This window comes from Vigna unguiculata, chromosome 9 (genome assembly GCF_004118075.2).
Source record: "Vigna unguiculata cultivar IT97K-499-35 chromosome 9, ASM411807v1, whole genome shotgun sequence".
Classification (NCBI taxonomy): domain Eukaryota; kingdom Viridiplantae; phylum Streptophyta; class Magnoliopsida; order Fabales; family Fabaceae; genus Vigna; species Vigna unguiculata.
The window spans coordinates 11,009,625-11,033,145 of NC_040287.1; the positions used below are offsets into that span (position 1 = coordinate 11,009,625).

Consider the following 23,521-nt stretch of genomic DNA (forward strand, 5'->3'; position numbering starts at 1 on the left):
TTTCAACCGGTATTATTGCTTTAGCACCGTAAACCAGGCTAAAAGGGGATTCATTAGTGGCGGATTGGGGGGTGCACCTGTAGGCCCATAATACTTCCAGCGGGTCCTCTGGCCAGCGGCCCTTCACGCCATCTAAACATTTTTGTAATTCGACCAGTATGACCTTGTTGGCGGCTTCATCTTGTCCATTTATTTCTGGATGTTCTACGGAGCTGATGATGTGCTTGATGCCAAGCCCGGTGTAGAATTTGGTGAGCTTCTTATCAATGAATTGTCAGCCATTATCGGTTATGATAGTATGTGAAACTCCATAGCGGCATATTATGTCCTTCCACACAAACTTTTGGATCTGTTGTGCTGTAATCGTGGCCAATGGCTTGGCTTCTATTCACTTTGTAAAGTAGTCGATGCCGACAATGAGAAACTTCATTTGTCCTTTCCCTAGAGTGAAAGGTCCCAAGATGTCCATTCCCCACTTGGCGAACGACCATGGTGAGAGTATGAAATGTAATTGTTCCTGTTTTTTGTGAATGAGGTTGTCATGCTTCTGACATGGTATGCATTTCTTAACAAAGGCTTGACAATTTGCCTCCATGGTTGGCCAGAAGTAGCCGACTCTGAGTATTCTAGTGGTCATTGTTTGTACGCCTGAGTGGTAGCCGCATATTTCCTCATGTATCTCTTTAATTATGTATTCAACCTGCTCTCTTGTAACACATTTGAGTAAGGGCTGCCTATATCCTCGCTTGTATAATTCGTCACCTATCATGGTGTACGGCGTTGCTTTTGCAAGCCATCCTTTGTAGGTATTGGGTGGGGGGTTACCGGTTTTAAGAAAGTGGATGTAAGGAGTTGTCTAGTTATCGGCGTGGCCTAGGTTGAGGCAGATGTTTATTATGGATGGCGCAGATAGTGTCTGTGTGAGGGACTTATGTCTGCCTTTGAGTTTAGTGTTTGCGAGTTTTGACAGAACGTCTGCTCGTACGTTTTCACCTCTCAGGATATGCTGGATATGTACGCGATCGAATCCGGACTGCATGATGTTGTAGACCAGGTGGTAGTACTGGAGGAGAATTATGTCTTTTATTTGAAATTCGTCGTTGACGTGTCCGATAGTGAGTTTCGAATCTGTTTTGCATACGAGGCTTCGTACACCAACTTCAAGTGCCAATGATAATCCTGCGAGAATGGCTTCGTATTCGGCTTGGTTGTTGGAGGTTTTGAAGGCAAAGTGTAGGGATTTTTCAATGAGAATATGGTTGGGACCTTTTAGGAGAATACCAGCACCGACACCCCTTAGGTTGGAGGAACCATCAACATATAGTATCCATTGGTTTCCTCGGGGGGGTGTTGGAGGTCGTTGACGAAGTCAAGTAGACATTGGGCTTTGATACGGCCGTGCGATTCGTAACGAATGTTGAATTTGGAGAGTTCTACGGCCCAGGACAACATTCGTCCGGCAAGGTCAGGTTTTGAAGGATTTTATGAATGAAGTAGTTAGTCTTGACGATGATATGGTGGTTTTAAAAGTATGGGTTGTGTGCACCAAGGAGAGGGCTAATTTTTCTACCATAGTATCTGGTATCAGGATCTTGTAGTGTTCGACTGATAAAGTATATTGGATATTGGATTCCAGCAGATTCTTGGACCAGGGCGGCATTGATTGTGTGGTCTGTAGTCATGATTTATACTAGGAGCGGGAGGTGTATATCTGGTTTGTGGAGAATTGGTGGGGATGTGAGAGTAGTTTTGAGATTTTGGAAGACTTTTTCGCAATCATCGTTCCAAAAGAACTTCACATATTTTTTGAGGAGTTGGATAATGGATTGGGTTTGTTCGGCTAGTTTTGGGAGAAATCTGGATATAGCGATTAGGTGGCCTATCAAGCATTGGACCTCTTTGACATTGGTGGGGCTGCACATTTCAATGATAGCGTTTCATTTTTCAGGGTTGGCTTTAATGCCACGTTGTGTGAGCATGAAGCCTAGGAATTTGCCATTATTGACGCTGAAAATGCACTTTTCGGGGTTGAGGCTGAGGTTGTACTGTCGTAGTGCATAGAATACTGTGGACAAGTCTTGCGCATGTTGCAGATGGCTGGGTGATTTTACAACCATGTCATCGACATATACTTCGACACACTTACCCATCAATTGGTTGAATACTTTATCCATTAGCCTCTGATAGGTAGTGCTGCATTTTTTAGTCCAAAAGGAATAACCTTGTAGAATTAATTAGCGTCGTCCGTGATGAATGCGGTTTTGTTCATGTCGGATGCGGCCATTGGTATTTGGTTGTATCCAGAATATGCATCTAAGAAATTGAGAACTTTGTTGTAGACTGAGTCATCTACTAGTCGGTCAATGTTGGGTAAGGAGTATGCATCTCTGGGTCAAACTTTATTAAGGTCTGTGTAGTCGACGCATATTCTTCATTTGCCATTTGCTTTTTAAACTAAGACGACATTAGTGAGCCATGTAGTGTAGTGGGCTTCTACGATGAACCCGACATCTAGTAACTTCTTGGCTTCCATTTTTTCTGCCAATTGTCGTTCTTGTCCTCACTTTCATTTTTTCTGCGAAATGTACCTGGCATATTTGTATATTGATAGCTTATGAACTACTACTTAAGGGTCTACATCGGGTAGGTCTGCGACTAACCAGGTGAAGAGGTCGCCATTGGCGGTTAAGGTGGGTGCCAGGACGTCGTGGTGCTCTGATTGGAGGCTTGCTCCTAATTTGAGGGTGCAACTAGTGGGGAGGTTTAGGTTTACAATTTCCTCAACTGGTTCGATGTGTGAGTCACATCATATCCTGAGATCCAGGTCGTCGCCGGATAGAGCGATTTCGGAGCCTGGTTGGCGTTCAATGTTATGGGTTTGGAGGATTGGTAGCTGAGGGCGTAGGCTTGCCATATAGTATTCTCGTGCGAGTCGTTGGTCACCATGGATGGTAATGATGTCGCCAGATGGTGAAGGAAATTTCATGGCTAAGTGTGGTGTGGAGACAACAGCTCCTAGAGTGTTCAGGGGTGGACGATCGAGTAGGACATTGTACGATGTGGATGCTTCCACGACGAGGAAGTGGATGAGGATGGTCTTAGTTTGGGATCCTTTACAGAAGACGGTGTGGAGATCAATGTATCCACGGGTGGAAACCTTCTCACCGGAGAAACCATAAATGGGTTCATCATAGGGAATCATTGCAGTGGAGGGAAGTTGGAGTTTTTGGTAAGTGGTCTAGTAAAGGATATCAATGGTGCCTTGGTCTATGAGCACTTTTTTGATCGTGAAGTTCTCGAGCTAGATGGGATCATCTTATTGTTGGTCAACATTGTGGAAATCGACGTCGGTGAAGGTGATGGGGGCATTCGACGTCTATGGTGGGAATGGGTAATGTGGTTGATGGATTGGATATTACGGAGGTGTTTCTTTCGAGCTGATGAGGTGGAACCATCGCTGGCGAAGCCCCATGAGATAGTATTGATTGTGCCACGTAGAGAGAGATCAGCTTGGTTGACGTTAGTGCGGGCTGGTTGTTGATCTGGGCAGTTGTTTGTGTTTGGTCAATTATCGTGACAAGTGTTGTGTGGGGGGCAGTTGTCGGATTGTTGGAGATGAGAAGGTCTATCTTTTCGGACAAAACGGTGGAAGTGGCCAGCTCGAATCAATTCTTCTATTTTATCTTGAAGCGCCTTGCATTCATCGGTGGTGTGGCCATTATTTTTGTGATATTTGCAGTACTTGGTCATTTCAGCATTGGGGGGTTTCAAGGTTTTGCATGGTGGTGGGATGAGATCGGCCTGGAGCGCTTCGTCAAGGAGGTGTGATCTGGTGACGTTTAGTGGAGCGCATCTGGTGAATTGTGGTTGCCTAGGCTCTTTGGGCCTAGATACGGGTCGTGGAGGCGGTTTGTCTGAACTGGCGGACGAGGGTGTGTAGTCGATGCAAAACTTGGTGTGTAGAGTCTGTGTCTCCTCCATGCGAATGTAATCTGTAGTGCGCAGTTTGAGTGCATGCATGGAGGCTGGAGGGCGGAGGTAGACATTGTTAGCGAATGGACCAAGTTTGAGAGTTAGAGCCATACACTACAAGATCATTTCTTGAGTGAGGTTGGGCATGCGGAGGGTAGCCTTGCTGAAACGGTCAATGAAGGCATGCAGCGTCTCGTCTCTTTCTTGTCTTACGCTAAGGAGGGATAAGGGTGTGGCCTGGTGTGGGCGGCTGTCAACAAAATTAGTGGTGAAAAAAGGTAGGAGAGGGTGTCGAAACAGTCTATTGAGTATGGGGGGAGGGTGGTGAACCATTCAAGGGCGGAGCCTTTGAAGGTGGTGGGGAAGGCTTTGCAGAAGACGACATCGTCGGATGTGTAGAGGGCAACATGGGTGATGTACATCTTAAGGTGTTCGTCGGGTTCGGTGTCTCTCGCGTAGCGGTCCAGTGTGAAGGGTTCCCACTGGCCAAGGAGAGGTGTGGTTGTGATGATGTCATTGAAAGGATGGTGATGTCTAGGTGGTTGTGGTGGTAACATGTGTGGTGGGATGGTATGTCGGACGATGGTAAGGAATGTGATGGTGTAATGGTAGGGAGGGATATGAGTGGTGGGAAGGGTGGCAACAGGTTGATTGGTTATAGGTTGTCCAAGGATGGTGGTTGGATGATGGATAGTCGTGTGGTGGGCGTAGATGATGGGTGTCTGCTAAGTGGGGGTGAAAGTGTGTAGGGTGAGGTTGTATTCACTTTCTTCTTCCCTGGGTTAGTAGATCGGGGACCTGGGGGCCTCTGACGGCGCCTTACCCTTACCCTTCTAGGTAAGATCAGCTTCAATCTTCCTCCTCAGCCTGGAGTTCTCTTGCCTAAGTGCTTCCATCTCATCAGCATTATGCTTCTTCAGGTCGGTAAGTTCTTGTTGCATTTTGGCTTGGACTTCGAGGATGGCGGCCAAGTCCGGGGTGGTATTTGCAGGCACAATAGGGCATGCCTCAGGGTGCTTCATGGTTCCGGCTCTGCTGCGGGTGGAGACCATTCTCGATAGTGTTCGGATTGCTTGGTAAGATATTACTTCGTGCTCCACGGTGGGCGCCAATTGTTCCTGCGGAGAACAAATAAGAGATATTAGGGAACACAAATAATTCCTTACCTCAATCCTTGACCATTCGAGTTGGCTCCTTCTTAACTTGCACATGTCATCTCCTAACGTAGGCGGTCCAGACCCTTAAGGGGTTACTTGTGGAGAAAGCTCTGACGATCAAGTCAGCAAAGGGCTCTTCAGAAGTCAAATCTTAGATTAGGGAATTAATGAAAGTGTGTCCCTTAATTGTTGGGGGCCACGCGTATTTATAGAGTTATTAATTATAACTAACATCCTTATGAGCTGGGCTCTACCAGCTATGCTAGGCCAACATCTTCAATTTTGAAAAATTAAACTGCATCTCGTATAGAACTCCAAAAAATTTGTTCTAGCACTCAAATTATAGCTGTTTGAGTCTATAATTCGACGCAAAAAGAATCAACTCAATTGGACACCTCTAGAGAAAGTTATGAGCAAAACAGTTAGCAAATGTCAAAGCTAAAAAATCAGCGTTTTTACGCAGTGCTAGACGCCACTTTGGGAGCATCGGGCGGTAACATAACAAAGAGCACCCATTTTTAGTAGTTTGGGCGCTAATAAATGGCACCAAGCGATACCGAGTCAGAGAGCAAAGCTCAAAATTGTGTTGGGCGTGATTTAATGGCGTTGGGTGGTGCTGTAACTCCTAAAACTTCCAAATATTTACAAAGATGCTGAGGTAGTGTAATAATCTTCAATATGAGAGTATAGAAATTGAGTTATCAATTGCCTCGTGCACCAAAGGGTTAAGAGAACCCTATCTCTGCTTCTTGGGTTAAAAAGCCAAATATTTGTTTATGGCCCAACATATTGGTATCTAGAGGAAGGTTTTGAAGTACCTGCTGTGTGAAAGAAAGCATAACTGAAGAGAGTGTGGGATGGCTAATATACCAGGGAGTCTTCTTGTATTTTATGCATAAGGATATGAGGATTGGTGTGTGTAGATGGAGGCTATCTTTAGGTTTTAATAAATGGATTAAATTATGAAAATAAGTTTCCAAGAATGCCTCAGATGATCAGAAGCATACATATAAGGTGAATATGAGACTAGGTTGCAAGGCTAAGATGTTGATGTATCAATGCATCTCGATAAATGTTTTTTAGAAGACCTCGCAACCTGCCACTGTAAAGCAAGCCAAGGACACATTGAAGTAGGTGTATGTGAATATAGGTAAAACAAGAAGGGTGTGTTTGCAATCCTTAAAAAGACAATTTGAACTTCTCTCCATGATAGACAAGGAATTTATTATTTAGTATTTTAACAAGATTCAAGTTCTTGTTAACTCTATGCGTGTGTGTGTGTGATGAGGTTGTAGAAGACATCAAGATTGTGGAAAAGGTGTTTAGAACGTAAACTCCAAGGTTTGATCACATAATCATTACCATACAAGAAACGAAAGACTTGGATACTATGATAGTTGAAGAGTTGTAAAACTCATTGAAGGCACGTGAGCAAAGACTTATGGATAGGAAGAGCAATGAAGAGGTGTGATAAGTGTCAAAAATAAGTAAATTTTCCATTTGAAGTTGCACTTATCATGTATCAAATTGTGTTATTTGTATATTAAACAAACTTCCTTAGCTTAAGATACAAAATGAAGTATTTAGAATTAGAGTTTTAGGAATTATAATGATATTTTGCTATTTTGCAGTGAATAAAAGAAAATATCAAGTATGTAGTTGAGCCACAGTACTAAAGTTGAGCCATAGAAGTAGAAAAGACAGGACAACACATTTTGACTTTCTAGCTGAGCACAATAAATGAAGTAGAGCCTCGTGAGGAAACCTTCTTTGCAAGGAAACTTAGAGCCCAAATCCATGAGGCTGATAGCTAAGAAAACCCTTTCAAGATGAAAAGGTCACGTGCTAAGCACCAGGACAAGGGGTTGAGCTAAGAAGGAAACCCACTTATGAAATAACCCATGTGGTTGAGCACCAAAATTTGGGCTAAGCACTGCCCAAAAATTTCTATAAACAAAGACCTTGGGTCTTCATTATAGGCATTGAGTAACATAGCAGTAGTATAGAATAAGGTCTGTGAGGCACAAGGGAGGTGCTCTTAGTGTAAATCTTATGTGTAGATGTTGTTGGAGTTGCATTGTAATATTTTATGAGTAGTTGAACTCCCTCGTGCTCAGGTTTGATGTAATCAATTCTGATTCTATATACTTCTACTTCTTGGGTAATTATATTTGCTTTCATTCAATTGTTTGTGGTTTGATTTATGCTTAATCATGACTTAATCACTCATCTATTTAACTAGTTTGAATTGAGTTAGGAAATTGGTCTCAAACTATGGTCCAACTAAATCATCATACTTGTATTGATGCTTATCTAAGTAGCCAGAGGGAATGCTAGAAGAAAGAGTCTTGCACATTAAAGCAAGGATTCACTCTACTTGGAGTTGAGGGATCACACTGTGTTTGAAGTTCTTAGGTTCTAGTGTATTAGGGATGAACCTAGATTTACATAGAAAGAGTACTCCTAGGACATTGAATGATTTGCATATAAGTTAAAAAGATGATAATGATATAGTAGAAGAAGATGAGATGAAATCAATTCATAGCTCATACTCCACTCAATATAATTACTACTATTTATTTTTGCATGCACTCTTTATCACAAACCAAAAACCCAAAAATCAAACTACCAATATACTTGTTAAATCCCTGTGAATACGACACTTGTTGATACTACTACGCACCAGTGCACTTGCTGGGAAAAGGTTGTTAAGAAACAATCATCAAGGTGGAAGAACAAGCCTTGCATACCAAAACTGGCTAGAAAAATAGAGAACAAGGAGCCTGGAGAAAAAAGAGGTTAAGGAAATTGTATAAGTGGACAAAATGGTGAGAAAAGTAGTGACTCAAATAGTCAAGAACAATTTTCTAGAAAGGATGTTGATAGAAGAAGTGGTAATCAATATAGAGGTAAAGGAAAAGATGGAAAGAAGGGTGTTGATAGGAGAAAGATCCAATGCTATAATAGTGAGAAATATGGGCATTATTCATATGAATGTTGGCACAACAATAAGAAAGAAGGATGGTGAAGCTCATTTGGTGCAAGATGAAGATGGATCAAATTCTGATCAGGTGTTGTTGATGGTGACCACTAGTAGTAGTCAAGAAAGCTCCTCTTGGTACCTTGACACAAACTGCTCCAACCACATGACTGGGAGTCGAGAGTGGCTAATTGACTTAAATCCACACGTGAAAAATAGTGTGAGATTTGTTGACAATAGTACAATTTTGGTTGAAAAGATTGGCAAATTAATGATCATCGAAAATATGGAAGAACAACTTATATGAGTGACATGTTATACATTCCAAATATAAAGAATAATCTCCTTAGTTCAGAACAACTATTGTAAAAAAGAATATGTGATGAATTTGTAGCAGAAACACATAAAGATATATGACTCTAAACAAATGTTGATGATCAAGGCACCATTGTCCAGAAATAGGACATTCAAGGTGAATTTCAGTGCTACTACAATTCAATGTTTGGCTGCCACTAATGTTGAAGAAGAGAGCTTGTTGTGGAATTACAGGTTTAGCCACCTAAATTTTAAAAGCATGAATCAGTTGAGCAATAAGCAAATGGTGTGTGGAATGTCACCAATTTACTCACCTTCGAAGACTTGTGAGGGGTTTGGGATATACAAAAATAACCACGGAAGAGATTTAAAATCAGTGTGCATCACATATCATAGCAACCACTTGAAATAGTCTACTCATATGTGTGTGGACCCTTGGATACACCATCATTTGGTGGCAACAAAGAATTTGTTACCTTTGTGGATGTGTTAACAAGGAAGATTTGAATATACTTGATAAAGGAAAAGAGTGACGTGTTCAAAATTTTTATTAAATGTTGTTCACTAGTTGAGAGACAATCTAAGAAGAGTTCTAAAATTCTTAAGACAAACGGAGGAGGGGAATATAACTGAAAGAATTTCTATGATTTTTGTGCGGAGAAATGGATAGAGCATTAAGTGACTACACCTACACACCACAACACAATGAACTGGCTAAGAGAAGAAATTGGACCCTATAGGATATGACTAGATGTAGGTTGAGAGGGAAAATTTTAACACATTGCTATCAGGGTGAGGCAATGACTATTTCTACCTATATTCTGAATAAATGCTTTGCCAAAAGATTAAGGACAATGACACCAGAGGAAGCTTAGCCTGGAGCCAGGCCATCCGTTTAACATTTGAAGGTGTTTGGATCAACATACTATAGATATATTCCAAATGAGAGAAGAAAGAAGTTGGATGATAAGAATGAATCTATTATATTGATTGGCTACCATCCAATAGGTGCTTACGAGTTGTATGATCCACTCAAACAACAGGTAGTGATTAGTATAGATGTTATTATAGATGAGGCAACATCTTGGAGTTGGAAAATTGATGTAGTGGTGAATGTCCCTTGTATTCTGGAACATAGATTGGAGAAACCAGAAACTGGTGCTGCTAAAAGATCAATGAGAACTAGATTTCCTTCAACTATCCTTGTAGGCCATGATGTATATGATGGCAACATGGTCTCGACAGATGGTGAGCTAGTGCACCTTGCGTTTTTAGTTGACACAAAACATATCACTTTGAGATAGGTGCTGTCAATTAAAGAATGGAAGGATGCACTAGTAGAAGAATTAGAACAATTGATTAGTTGTAATGGGTTTTTTTGTAGATACATGGGGTTGACTATACGGAGGTATTTGCACTAGGTTATAGGATGGAAACTGTTAGACTGGTCACACTAGTAGCCAATTCCAAGAACTGGAAAATCTACCAGATGTATGTTAAATCGGCTTTCTTCAATGGTCCATTAGAGTAGGAGCTTTACATCAGTTTTGCGGTAAAAGGGAGAAAACATCAGGTGTACAAACTAAAGAATGTTTTATATGGTCTTAAACAAGCCCCTAGAGCTTGGATTAAATTCATTGATTTGGTGTTGTCTAGACATGGTCACACATCACAAAAACATACTTATCGTGTGCGTACATGGATGATCTATTCATCACTAGAAGTGCAAAAATTGATATTGAGGAGTTTAAGGAGGGGATGAAATCCGAATTTGAGATGAGAGATTTATGACCCTCAATTACATTCTTGGGTTGAATTTTGTTAACACCCATAAAGGAATTTTCTTGCACTAAAGAAAATATGTGTAAAATTTTAAAGAAGTTCAACGTGGAGGAATGTAATGTTGCATCCACACCCGTGGTTGCAGGCTTGAAGTTAAAAGAAGAAAAGGAAGCACAATTGATTGATGCAATCTTGATATATAGTAGTCGACCATATATCAAGTTTGGAGTGGGTTTGCTAAGCAAATTTATGCATGATCCTAGAGTCCCTCATGTTTGTTGTGAAGCATATTTTGTTGAACTTGAAAATAATAGATTATGGAATTCTATTTCCTAAGGCAACTAAACAAAATGAAATGGTTTTAGAAGCCTATTTTTACTCAGATTGGTGTGGAGAGGAGTACATATGGATATTTTTTATGTATCTAAATGCACCTATTTCTTGGTGCTCTAAAAGATAGAAGGTTGTAGGACTATCTTCATGTGAGGTAGAATAAGTAGTTTCGTCAGAGGTAGCTTGTTAGAGTTTATAGTCGGAAAATTTGTTAGAAGAATTGAAACTAGTTTATAAGAACTCAATTCAGCTACACATAGACAATAAATTAACAATCAATCTATCTAAGAATCTCATTCTCCATTGCAGGAGTAAGCACATTGATACTAACTTCCAACTTTTTATAGATGAAGTGTGCAAGGAGAAAATGGCCCTAATCTACTACTACACCGAAGAACAGGCAACTAAATTTTCACCAACCCATTACAAGCTTGATTTGAGAAGCTCAAAGAGCTAATAGGTGTGATCAATCCAGGGTTCTTGGTTTAAAGGGGGTATTGACCTATGTAATCCAAAACTACACTAGGATTCTATTATTTTATTTTACAACATAATTATTCTACCTTTAAATACATGCTATTGTAAACCAATATATATATATATATATATATATGTGTGTGTGTGTGTGTGTGTGTGTGTGTGTGTGTGTGTGTGTGTGTGTGTGAAATACCTTATTTCCAAAAATCTTTGAACCCTTTGCGATTCTAGTTTCTTCTACATTATTTCTCTTTGGTGTCTCTTGCTTGTGTACATGGTTGGAAGCATTGTGTGTGCATGGCTTGCATAGAGAGAAAGAGGGAAACGACAAGTGAAGTTCCTTTTGTTGAGAAAGGAGAAGGAAACACTGTGTGTGAGACTTGAGTAGAAGAAAGGAGAAAAGTTTTTTGTGTCTGGATAAGGGCAAAGAGTATAGCATGTACGAAAGGGTTAAGAGAACCCTATATTTACTTATTGGGCTAAAAGGCCATATATTTGTTTACGACCCAACAAGCATGTACTAGAATAATTCATGGTATCTCTTGATTTCGGTATAGGGTATATATATGGGCATGCACTTGAATAACTAAAATGAATAACTACATGGAGTCATAAATGTGTGTAAAGAAGTCATACCTACTTGAAATGATTCTTTCTTATTGAAATCAACTTAAAGTAATGTGTTTAGAAAATAATTGAATAATTATACTGTTAGGTTTTAGTTTCACCTTCTTTAACAAAATACTCTTCCATTTGTAGTAATCTAAATGATTCAAACAAGAAAATCAAATTTTAACTAAATTTAATTGTAGAAAAATTTAATAGTACAATTTTTGTTCTTATAAAACTGAATATGCCTTGCAAAGATCTTCAAAATTAGCTCTTCCCATGTGCTTCAACCTTCAAGCCGAGATGCCCTAGATCTTTGTCTCCTCAAAACCAAAAAAGGGTGTGCATCAGATGGTAATAAATGTTGTAATAATAGAATATAATTAATTTACCTTGTGTATTGTGCTATTTATGTTGTGTTTATTAGCTTTTACTTGGATGGGTCTGGTATTCGTGGCCCAATGAGGGTCCAACTTTTCTAGCAACTATACTAGGTCAATTGTAGTGCAACAAGGATGTATCCACAGGGAGGATGTGGTAACTAGATCAATAGTTTATAGTTGACTCAAAGTTTGGCAATGGAACAGTAGATGAGTTTTGGTTTTTTATATTGTTAAAGATAAATAAAACTATATTTGAGAGAGGTGATGTTGATTAGGACATTGGGATTAAACTTAGCCTTTTAACTTCAACTTTATTGCCTTATAATGATCTATATATTATGTTCTTTATCTTACTATTCATAGAAGTACGTTTACTTATAGAACTGACATGTTTATGTGTTAGAACCTAAGGCTGTCAGACGCAGGATTTCCCAATCCAGGTGGAGGAACCCTTGCTTTAAGAACAAGACTCTTTAAACCAACAAAGCCTGCATATCCATGTCTGGTATATGCCAAGGGTCATGATACTTGATTGAATCTAAACACTAGACCAGATGTCTCTTAATCTAATGCTGATGAGGTGCGATGATTGGCCAAATCACCACAGAGTGAAATACAAACCATGTAACCAACACGTAAAACAAGAAAAAAATAGATATATAATCAAGTGTAATACATAGAGAGTTTAAAAATTACATTTAATCCCAACTATATAGGAATTAACTGCTAATGATGATTAATACAAGATGAACTTGGAGTAGCATCCTTCCTTTCATAACTATACACTATTATAACATAAGAACTAAGCTAGTCTAAGAGTATCTCTCTCTATAATAGTATACAAAATCAAGATGAAAATAACATGGGTCATACCCTATATTTATAGAATTTTACATGCTGCTCTAGCTTCCAAATCTTAGAGTTTAGCCATGGAGGTATCATTCCAAAATGGTTTTTCTTCCCAAGCTTGGCTATCTAGCTTTTGCAGGTCAACAATGGAGGTTTCCCTGCCATGGAAGTTTCCTTTTCGTGCTCAGCTTCAAATCTGGAGCTTCACGTTTCTTTGGAATGAATTTTTCTTAAAATGTTGCTTAAGTGCCAAATTTCGCTGCTCAGCCATAAACTTAAAATTAAACTTTCTGAGTTCATCTTTTGGCTTGAGCTGCGACTTTTGGGGCTCAGCACCAACTTTATAATTTACTTCGTTTTACCTGCAAAACAACACAAAATGTATTAAATTCCACTTTTTATATTTTCTCATGACCTCATTCTGCAATTATGTAAAATTAAGGCAATTCTAATGATTTTTACATTGATTTAGTGCAAGATAAGTGTCTAAATGATATGCAATTTAACTAATAATTGACACTAATCACCTAGTCCACGTACTTAATCACCTTGATTAAATTTGCCTAATATTTTGCTAATATATTTATTCATTACCTTAACTTAATCACAGTTTACCATTATTGTTACGTCCTACCAGACATGATGTTGTTTTGACCGAGTATATCTAGCCCGAGAAACACTTCGATCTAGGTAGTCGAGATGTTCTTGGATATATATAGTACACTTTTTTCAACATTATGGGTAACTTTGTCATTGTATACAGGGTCGGATTAAGGCCTAAGCAGGTAAAGCCTTTGCTTTAGGCCTCCTAAAAGAAAGACCTTCTAATTTTTGTTAAGTACTAGTATATCTATACTAAATTAATTGTAATACACCTCTGTAAAAGAATAAGTCTTTTTACTTGTTTTATTGATGAATAATTTCAAAATAAACTGTGGAGGTTTATGAAAAAGTTAAAATTTGGAAATGAAATTTAAGTAACTACTAAAGAATAGAAAGAGACTTCAGACTACAACTATACAATCAAATTTATTTTCTTAACAACCAGGATCATATTTTATTGTTTTAACTCATTCTTAATTATTTTAAAAAAATATATATATTTTTTCCAAATCCATACATAACTTATAGAATAATATTAACAATTTTAGTGTTAGTTGTTCAACCAAAAAGAGTTTTTCAAAGCTAAAGATAATAAAAATTTATTTAAGATCTACAATGGGTCAACAAAGATTAAATGAATTGGACTTATTTTCTATTGAAAAATAAATATTAAATGAAATTAATTACAACAATTTAATAAACAATTTTTGCATGACAAAAATTTTAAAAAATATTTTTTAAATAAGATTGATATACATTTTAACATAAATTGTTTTATTAGTAAAAAAAATGTCTCAATCTTAAGTTTGTTTTAGGTCTCATAAACTGTTGAGATGTCCTTGTCCTTATTCAACCAATAGACAAAATTTAGTGAGTTTTAATAAAATGTATACAATTACTCTAATAAACTCTCAAACTTATTGACATCATTATTGTACATATATGATATGTTAGTGTAAAGTCAAAAAGTTTTTTTTTGTTGATTACTACTTTTTTATGTGGTACCTTTTCATACATAGCAATAAATGAGGTAATTTAGTGTATGTGGTTCTTTTGTATGTATGATGTGTCATATTGTAATATGGTATGAGAGCATATATGATCCTATAAAAATGTACTATGCATTATCCCCAAGCTTGTGTGAGAGACTCTTCTTTCTCGTTTATCTTGGTTGAGTGGAACATGCCGAAGTGAGAGTGGTTCTTCTTTGAAGCGTAAATTTCTTGATACAAACCAAAAACGTGTGTATGTGTATTAAGAATAGAAGAACGAACCCAAGGTGAGCACGAGAACAAGAAAGAAGTACAAAGGTTTAAATAATGGTTGGAAACGATAGCTTACAAGAAGCATTACCAGTTTTATATGGAAAAGTAATTGGTGATCGGAAAATAAATAAAGCTTGACATTTTTTGTTTCCAAGATTTAGCTTGATAGCAAGGCCAGGTTGAATGGGCTTGAAGATCTTGGACGAAAGGCCACTAATGATGACAAGAAAAACTTCAACATGTAATATAAGCTTGATAGCAAGTTTCTTCTCTACCAATCTGTAAATTCAAAAATATTTAACGAAATCTCCAAGGTCTCCACCGCCAAGGAAGCCTGGGATATTTTGAATAAAACCTATAGCGGTAGTCATAAAAACAAGAAAGTTAAAGTGCAAGCGTTGAGGAGGCAATTTGAGTTCTTCAACATGGAAGAGAATGAAACAACATTAGATTATTTTGACAAGATTTAAGAGCATGTCATTGCTATGAGAGTCTACAAAGATAGCATTACAAATCAACAAGTGGTGGACAAAATCTTAAGGACATTGCCTCTAAGATTTGATCATGTAATAGTTGCGATTGAAGAAATGAAAGATTTGGATGTCATGGAAATTAAAGAGTTGTAGCATTCACTTAAAGCACATGAGTTTCAGATTAATGAATGAACACATAATCAAGAGCATGCACTTCAAGCACGTTTGATAAGTTCCTAATACAAGTTAATTTTGAGATGAATTTGACACTTATCTTGCTTTAATTTTGTTAAAAATTTGTATAAATCATCCCAGTTTAGCTTATTTTATAGTTTCTAATATCAACAGAGAATCAAAGTGGAAAAATAAATAAAATGAATGAAATTCAAGCAATTCTAAACAAAACTGACACTAGTGTAGTTGAGCGGCAGAGTTGAGGCTTGAGCCACAAAAGCAACCTCATTGCAAAGGGAAACTTCAAGCACTGAACTTGAGGCTAAGCCATGAAGACTCCTTCTTTAGAAAGTTATCTCAAGAGCTACAACACCAAAGCATGAGGCCTTAGCCACAAAGGAAACCGAAGTAGGAAGGAAACCTCTCTTTAGACAGATTTTTCGAAGGGGTTCTTTTGAGAGATTCTTAGAGAGCTTTTGTAGAGACTTACATTTGTACTTAGTGAATATTATTAGAGGGCATAAGGGAGGATGATTCTTCAATATCTTGTATTATCTTCATCTATTATGAGGAGCTAAGCCTTTCTAAGTGTTGAATCAAAGATGTAACCCTTTGGAACTCTCTTGTATTGGTACTTTTATATTTATCAAAGTATGATTTTATTACATGTTTGTGAATTAGTTTACACTTTTTGTTGGATGAACTAATCATTCATCTTATTTCACTAGCTTGAGATTGAGTGGGAACTAGTTCCAAGTTGTGGTCCAACTAATTCTCCTTTTGCTTTTATGCTAGGAATAGATCTAAGGCTATAGCTTGTTATAGAGTCCTGATCTTAATATAGGTGATTCATTCAAGTAGTCACTGAAGAATCGTATTGAAGTTTGATGATCCTAGGCTCTAGGTTCTAAGAATGGACCTAAAATTACATTTACAGAGAACTCCTAAGACATGAATGATTGCATCTTTGTAGATAATGATTGCATCATTACAAGAGAGGAACAAAGTGGTGAAATATAGCTTCAACATGTCTTTATTATCCTAAAGTTAATCTTTTACTCAAAATTGTTTTAGTACATTTTTATTTCTTTAAATCAACACTACTTTTACATCAAAACTTGTTCCTACATTTTTTGTACAACTCAAAGACTGTTCCATTCAAATCAAACTATTTTAAACCTTGTGTATTCTACCAAATCCATGTAGACATGACACTTGTTATACTACAAACTACCAGTAAACTTCTTGGAAAAATTGATTGCATTGGAGCATCAACAATGTTTCAATCAAAAAAGGAGAAGGGAAAGGATTATGAAAGGGAGGAAAATATATAAGCAAGCATAAATCTCGAGATCACAAAACTAGAGATCCAAGTGAGTCTTCCAAGAGAAAGTCAAGTCATCAGAAACAAAATACCAACTCCAATGAGGGTAAGGAGAAAGTGAAATGCTACAACTGCCAAAAGTATTGGTCATTTTGCTTGAGATTGTTGGGATGGAAAAGGTGCGAAGAACAAGCCAAACACTACACCATTTTTTATCTGCTATATATTACGGGTAGGAAAACGGGTCGGCCCGACCCGTTTTTGGCGGGCCAAGGGCGAGCAGGGTCAAAATGAATTAAAAAGGCAGACAATTCAACTCACATCTCTTTCTCTCTTTGGTTCTTTTGCTCTCTCCTCCCTTTATATCAGTCCTCTATTATCCTGGGTTATTCTACTCTTTTAAAGCGCTTGTCTTGCTAGTTTATGTTATCCTCAAGATATATCTGAGATATTCTTATTGTATCCTAGGAGATTTGTGCATACACTACGAATAAATCCTTGGACAATATTTTAACACGCCTAAAAAATATATGTCTTTGTGTTCTCGTCATATTTTTTCTACAATCTTAAGGATTTACTATTACTTATAAGTGACAAGAGATAGCCTCAAATGTCGCAAAATTCTCATCACAAAAATTTATTCCAAAAATTCCTAATCGTTGAAACGTGTTCTGGAACTTTCAGTTGCAATTGGTGTGGAGTATAATTGTAACATCCCTACTAGATATTACTTATTTAAAATAAAGAAAATAAGAAAAGAACACCAAACATCCAATCTTTTATTATTTCAAAACGCGGAAAATTTAAAATATCATTGAACGCGTCAAAACTATTTAATAATAGTAAATAAGATCTTTACAATTTTCCAAAATCAAAATAAAATAGCAGCAACAGAATAAATTCCTAGCTTCAACCCAAGCTAGCCCCTCTCTCCGTCTCAAGCCTTAGCAGCATCACATGTATCATCAACTGCTCCCATGTAAAGAATTACACGATCATCGCCAAACACAAACAAAAAGGGTGAGCTTAACAATAAAAGAAAACACATCAATTAAATAATATATATACACCAAGTTATATTATTATAGTTAGAACTTGGCCAAGTCCTTAATACCCCAAAGCTTTTCAACCTTCAAATCACACAACATAGTTAGCCATGGACTCAAGATTTATGATGCTCACACGAACCTGCCCGCTCGTGGTCCTGCCTATACGAACCTCCCCACTCGGAGTCCTACTCTATGGACCTACCCGCCGGTAGTCTAACACATGTGATCCACCAGCTACGTACCTCTTCGCACGCAACATCTCTTAAATGTGAGCACGGAACATACGAACCTACCTCGCTCGTATCCCCATGAGAGTAACTGAGTATGAACCTCCCCGCTCATACCATCACATGTTAACCACCATCCATGAACCTAACCGCTCATGGCACAACATCTCCTGATCCAAGTCTACATCAATGCGTAAAAACAATGCACCCAAACTGCATTATATTCGCTTGGGCTAGAAGCCTTAGCTTGAGTGACCAAGCCTGTATCGCTTAAGCTAAGCTTTCTCACCTGAGTGAGTGTGCTCCAGGGGCTCACTGCAAAGTCTAGCTTAGGCGAGCTCTTATCGCCTGGGCGAGATCGCCCTTCGCTTAAAACCAAAACTCTCGCCTAAGGGTGAGTTAAGCAAAAACCCAAGGTCACGCACGAGTTCTCGCTTAAGCGAGAACCTCTCGCCTGAGTGAAATGCTCAAACCAAAGCCTCACACCCCTCGATTTCTCGCTTAGGCGAGATGCACTCGCCTGAGCGAGCTAACATGTCGTCCAAAACTTGGGCACTCCGCCTGAGTGAGTGGCTCGAGCAGAATCAGGGTCAAGACTCTGCTACTTCTGCCTAGGCGAGCCTTGCTCGCTTGGGCGAGAATATCAGATGTCTCCCCCGTTCTCACACGCAAATACAGGAAAACCATACCAAATCATGTTTCATACATTACCAAGCAATTCCAGAACATCAACAATTATCATGAACGTGTTTTGAACCCAATTTAACCATCATAATTTGAGATTGAATAACTCAGCCATATCATACTAAAACCCCAAATTATTCATACCCAAACATATAATAGGCTTTTCCAACACTGTCAGAACAACAATTCTCACATCATATTTGCACAGGCACGAAAATTCCATATCAATAGAGCATAAAATTATGAGACAAAGGCTCTCAAACATACACATAAACACAGACACTAAAATAGCTCCCCTTACCTGGAAAATCCTTGCTCCTAATGGTCTTTTAGCCCCTTTTCTTTATGGTACCAATTAGCCTTCCTTTGCCACTCCAAAAACTCAGCTCTCACACTCCTAAAGCAATTAGAATGGTTTTGTAAAACTATCTTCTCAGTCCCTCACGAAATTGCAGTCTCAAAACCCTCCCAATTACCTATTTTTCTCTTTTTATATGGTCCTAATTATGACTAAATACAAAAAACGAAAAATGTCTTTAATTGGCTATAATTTCCTTTAACATCCCATTATGAGCTATTTTCCCAACCTCCCTTTAGAGGCCCACTTGTCTCTAGTGATAGGGTTTCCCCACCCCTTTCACATTCAAACCACAATTATACTACCAAAAATAAAGAGGTTAATTTCGTTATGAGCAAGATTTGAACACATAACCCTGTAATTTCAAAGTCAAAGCACAACCAATTCAACCAACTCATATTTTGTGATAATTCCTATAATTTTAGGATTACATTATCACTACTCTCATTCAATCATAACCTTAGAATAATGCACAAAATAAAATATCATACAATTGGCATACATAAGACTTGAACCCAAGTCCTCTCACACAATTATGTACTCTCAACCACTTGAGCTAGTACTTTTCCACGTCACAACAATTAACATTAAATGCCATAAAGGCTTCTGCTACCCGCATTTATTAAATAATTATTTATTTAATTATTTAAATTTTTTGGGTCTTACATTCCTCCCACTTCAAAAGATTTTCATCCTAAAAAATTAGACTTACTAGGAAATAAGTGCGGGTAGGATTGCCTCATGCGATCCTTCATCTCCCAGGTCATCTCCTGAGTAATCACATCCCAGATAACTTTCACCGTTTGAATCTCCTTTCCTCTAAGCTTCTTCACTTGAGAGTCTAGTATTCTGACTGGTTCGGTATTCATTGATAGATCATCCCTGATCTGGATGTCATCCGATTCCAGCACATGTGAGGGATCTGCTATGTATTTCCTCAATTGTGAAATGTGAAATACGTTGTGCAGGTTCGCTAGGTGCGGTGGCAAGGCAATCTCATACGCTGTCGTGCCTATCCTCTTCAAGATCTGATACGGCCCAACAAATCTCGGAGTTAACTTCCTTGATTTGATAGCCCTTTGAATGCCAACTGTCGGCGTGAATCTAAGGAACACATGATCCCCTACCTCAAACTCCGAAGGTTTCCTCCTGTTATCTGCGTAGGACTTTTGTCTGCTCTGAGTTGCCTTCATTCTCTCCTGAATGGCTTTGACCTTCTCAGAAGTTTGTTGTAAGAACTCTGGACCCAACACCAACGACTCACCATCCTGATTCCAATATAGCAGAGTTCTGCATCATCACCCATATAAGGCCTCATATGGCGTCATACCAATACTGAAGTGATAGTTGTTGTTGTACGTAAATTCAACCAATGGAAGCATTTCACTCCAACTACTCATGTGATCCAAAACACAGGCTCGTAGTAGATCCTCCAATGATTGGATAGTCCTCTCAGTCTGACCATCCGTTTGAGGATGATACGCAGAACTCATCCGCAGTTGGGTTCCCAAAGCTGCCTATAGCGACTGCCAAAAGCGAGAAGTGAACCTCGGGTCTCTGTCAGATACGATGTTTGTCGGCACCCCATGCAATCTAACTACCTCTCTAACATACAACTCGGTCAGCTTGTCCATTGACATCTTCTGATTAATTGCCAGGAAATGGGCACACTTAGTCAACCTGTCAATAATTACCCAGATTGAGTCATACCCTTTAGTAGATCTTGGCAAATGAGTCACGAAGTCCATGAAAATACTATCTCATTTCCACTACGGAATCTCCAATGGCTGCAAGGTACCACCTGGTCTTTGGTGTTCAATCTTTGCCTTTTGACACACCAAGCATGATGCAACAAAGTCGCCACATTAGTCTTCATTCTGTTCCAACAGAAGGACTGTTTCAAGTCCCTATACATCTTAGTTATACTTGGATGTATGCTAAGATGACTTTTATGTCCCTCTTCAAGAATCTATTTTCTCAACCTCCAATTCCCAAGTATACACACTTTGTCGCGGAATCGCAGGATGTCATCTGATCCCATCCTTTAATCCTTCCCTTTCTCGATACCTAACCAGCTCACAAATTGCTGCAGCTCAACATCATTCTTCTGTTGATCTCGGATAGTCTCCAAGATGTCACTGGTCAATGCCAGAACACTGCACTTGATAGAATCCTCTCCCAGTTGCATACCTAGATTCATATATCTGAGTTTCGCAATCAGTTCTAACTTTTTCACCATTATTGCGGAAATATGCATCCCCTTCCGACTCAAAGCATCCGCCACTATGTTTGCTTTACCAGGATGGTAAAGTAACTCAAAATCGTAGTCCTTTAGATACTCCATCCATCAACGTTGTCTCATGTTTAACTCCTTTTGATCAAACAGGTATTTCAGGCTTGTGTGGTCACTGAAAACTTGGAATTGGGAGCCATACAAGTAGTGTCTTTATGTCTTAAGAGCAAACACTACAACATCCAACTCTAGATCATAGGTGGGATAGTTCTTCTCGTGCACTTTCAACTGTCTAGAAGCGTAGGCTACTAGCCTCTTCTCCTACATCACTACACACCCCAAACCCTAATAAGATGCATCATAGTATACCTCAAACTTCTTACTTGTGTCTGTAATAACAAGTACTGGAGCTTTAGTCAATCTCCTCTTCATTTCCTCAAAACACTCTTCACATTTATCTGTCCAGAAGAAGGGTTTGTCTTTTCTAGTGAGTTGAGTCAATGGACTCACCATTTTAGAGAACCCCTCTACAAATCTCCTGTAGTACCCTGCCAGCCCCAAGAAGCTTCTAACTTCAGTTACTGTCTGAGGTCTTTCCCATTTTAACACTATCTCAATCTTGCTCGGGTCTACTGCAATACCATGTGAAGAGATAACGTGCCCCAGAAACTATACCTCTTCTAATCAGAACTCACATTTAAACAGTTTGTCGTATAGCTGATGTTCTCTCAATACCTCCAACACAGTTCTCAGATGATCTGTATGCTCCTCCTTATTCTGGGAGTATATGAGAATGTCATTTATGAACACCACCACAAACTTATCCAAATAGGGGTGGAAAATCCGATTCATGTAATCCATGAAGACTGCTGGAGCATTAGTCATTCCAAATGTCATTACTACATACTCGTAATGTCCTTATCTAGATCGGAATGATGTCTTCTGGACGTCCTCAGGTTTGACTAAGATCTGATGATATTCAGATCTTAAGTCAATCTTAGAGAACACACTTGCCCCTCTCAATTGGTCTAGCAGATCGTCAATCCTCGGTAGTGGGTACCTATTCTTTATTGTCAGTTTGTTTAACTGCCGGTAATCCACGCATAACCGATAACTCTCATCCTTCTTCTTCACCAGTAGCACAGGAGCTCCCCACGGTGATGCACTGGGCCTGATAAACTTCTTATCCAACAAATCCTCTATCTGTTTCTTCAACTCTGCTAGTTCCGCCGATGCCATTCTATACAGGGCTGCTGACACTGGACCCGCTCCAGGAACTAGATCAATAGAGAAATTTGCGTCCCTGCTGGGTGGTAACTCGGGTATCTCATCTGGAAACATGTTAGCATATTCATCCACCACTGGAATTTTTCTGATCTGCTCTTTTGTGCTTTTCTTTTCAGCTTGGGCCACTAACACAAAACAAGTAGCTCCTCCTTTCATCTCTTACACTACCTCCTACGATGATATCAACTCTACCCCCTGTGCCTCTAGGAATACCACTCTGCGTCGTCCACAGTCAATCACGACATGGTTGATAGACAACCAGTCCATTCCCAATATTACTTCCAATCCCTCCAAAGGCAAGCATATAAGATTCACCTTGAATCTTCGGCCCTCAACTTCCAACGAGCATCCAACATAGGCAGAATTGGTTGAAACCTGTCCAGATGCTGGTGTCCAGACTATTAACTCGCATCCCAGGTCACGAGTTGACAACCCCAGTTTCTTCACATAGTGGAGGGATATGAAGGAGTGCAAAGCTCCTGAATCAAACAGCACTAACACACTGTTACCAAACAATAAACAGTAGTCTAGAATGAGATTACTTGACCGGGTGGCCTTTGTGCTGCTCATGGCGAATACTCGGCCTACTACTCTCAGTCTCTTAGAGGAAGGTGGCTGAGATCGTGATCTAGGGGCGGTCTTCTTATTAGGACACTTGTTAGCAAAGTGCCTCGGCTGATCACATGCATAACACTTGCGAGTGCTAATACTGCTCCCTCCACTACCTGCCGGTTTAGTGCAATCCCTCCTCAAGTGCTCTCCTCCGCAATTATAGCATCGTAACTTCTACGAGGATGATGAAGGTCTACTATAGGGCTTCTTCTACTGTCTGCCCTCAGTGCTAGTTTATGGGGTCGGTTGACCCTGCTGGGCCCCATCTCCAGTTGCTCGACACTTTTGACCTGCTCGACCAAGACAGGAAACTCTCTAACCCTTAGCGGTACAATGAAGCGCCTCAACTCATGCTTTAGGCCGCCTTCAAACTTC

The 23,521-nt window shown here is 39.1% G+C and overlaps 1 protein-coding gene across 1 annotated transcript; it reads right to left on the bottom strand.

Moving 5' to 3' along the window:
* Positions 1-22,705: 22,705 nt before the first annotated feature.
* Positions 22,706-23,104, bottom strand: LOC114163443. The gene has a single exon (XM_028047753.1). It carries the CDS (start codon positions 23,102-23,104, stop codon positions 22,706-22,708), a length of 399 nt encoding a protein of 132 aa, XP_027903554.1.
* Between the last annotated feature and the right edge of the window lie 417 nt (positions 23,105-23,521).

What these genes read in the sequence shown, in the direction of transcription:
- LOC114163443 (XM_028047753.1), bottom strand. Translation starts at nt 23,104, where the DNA reads ATGAGCAGCACAAAGGCCACCCGGTCAAGTAATCTCATTCTAGACTAC.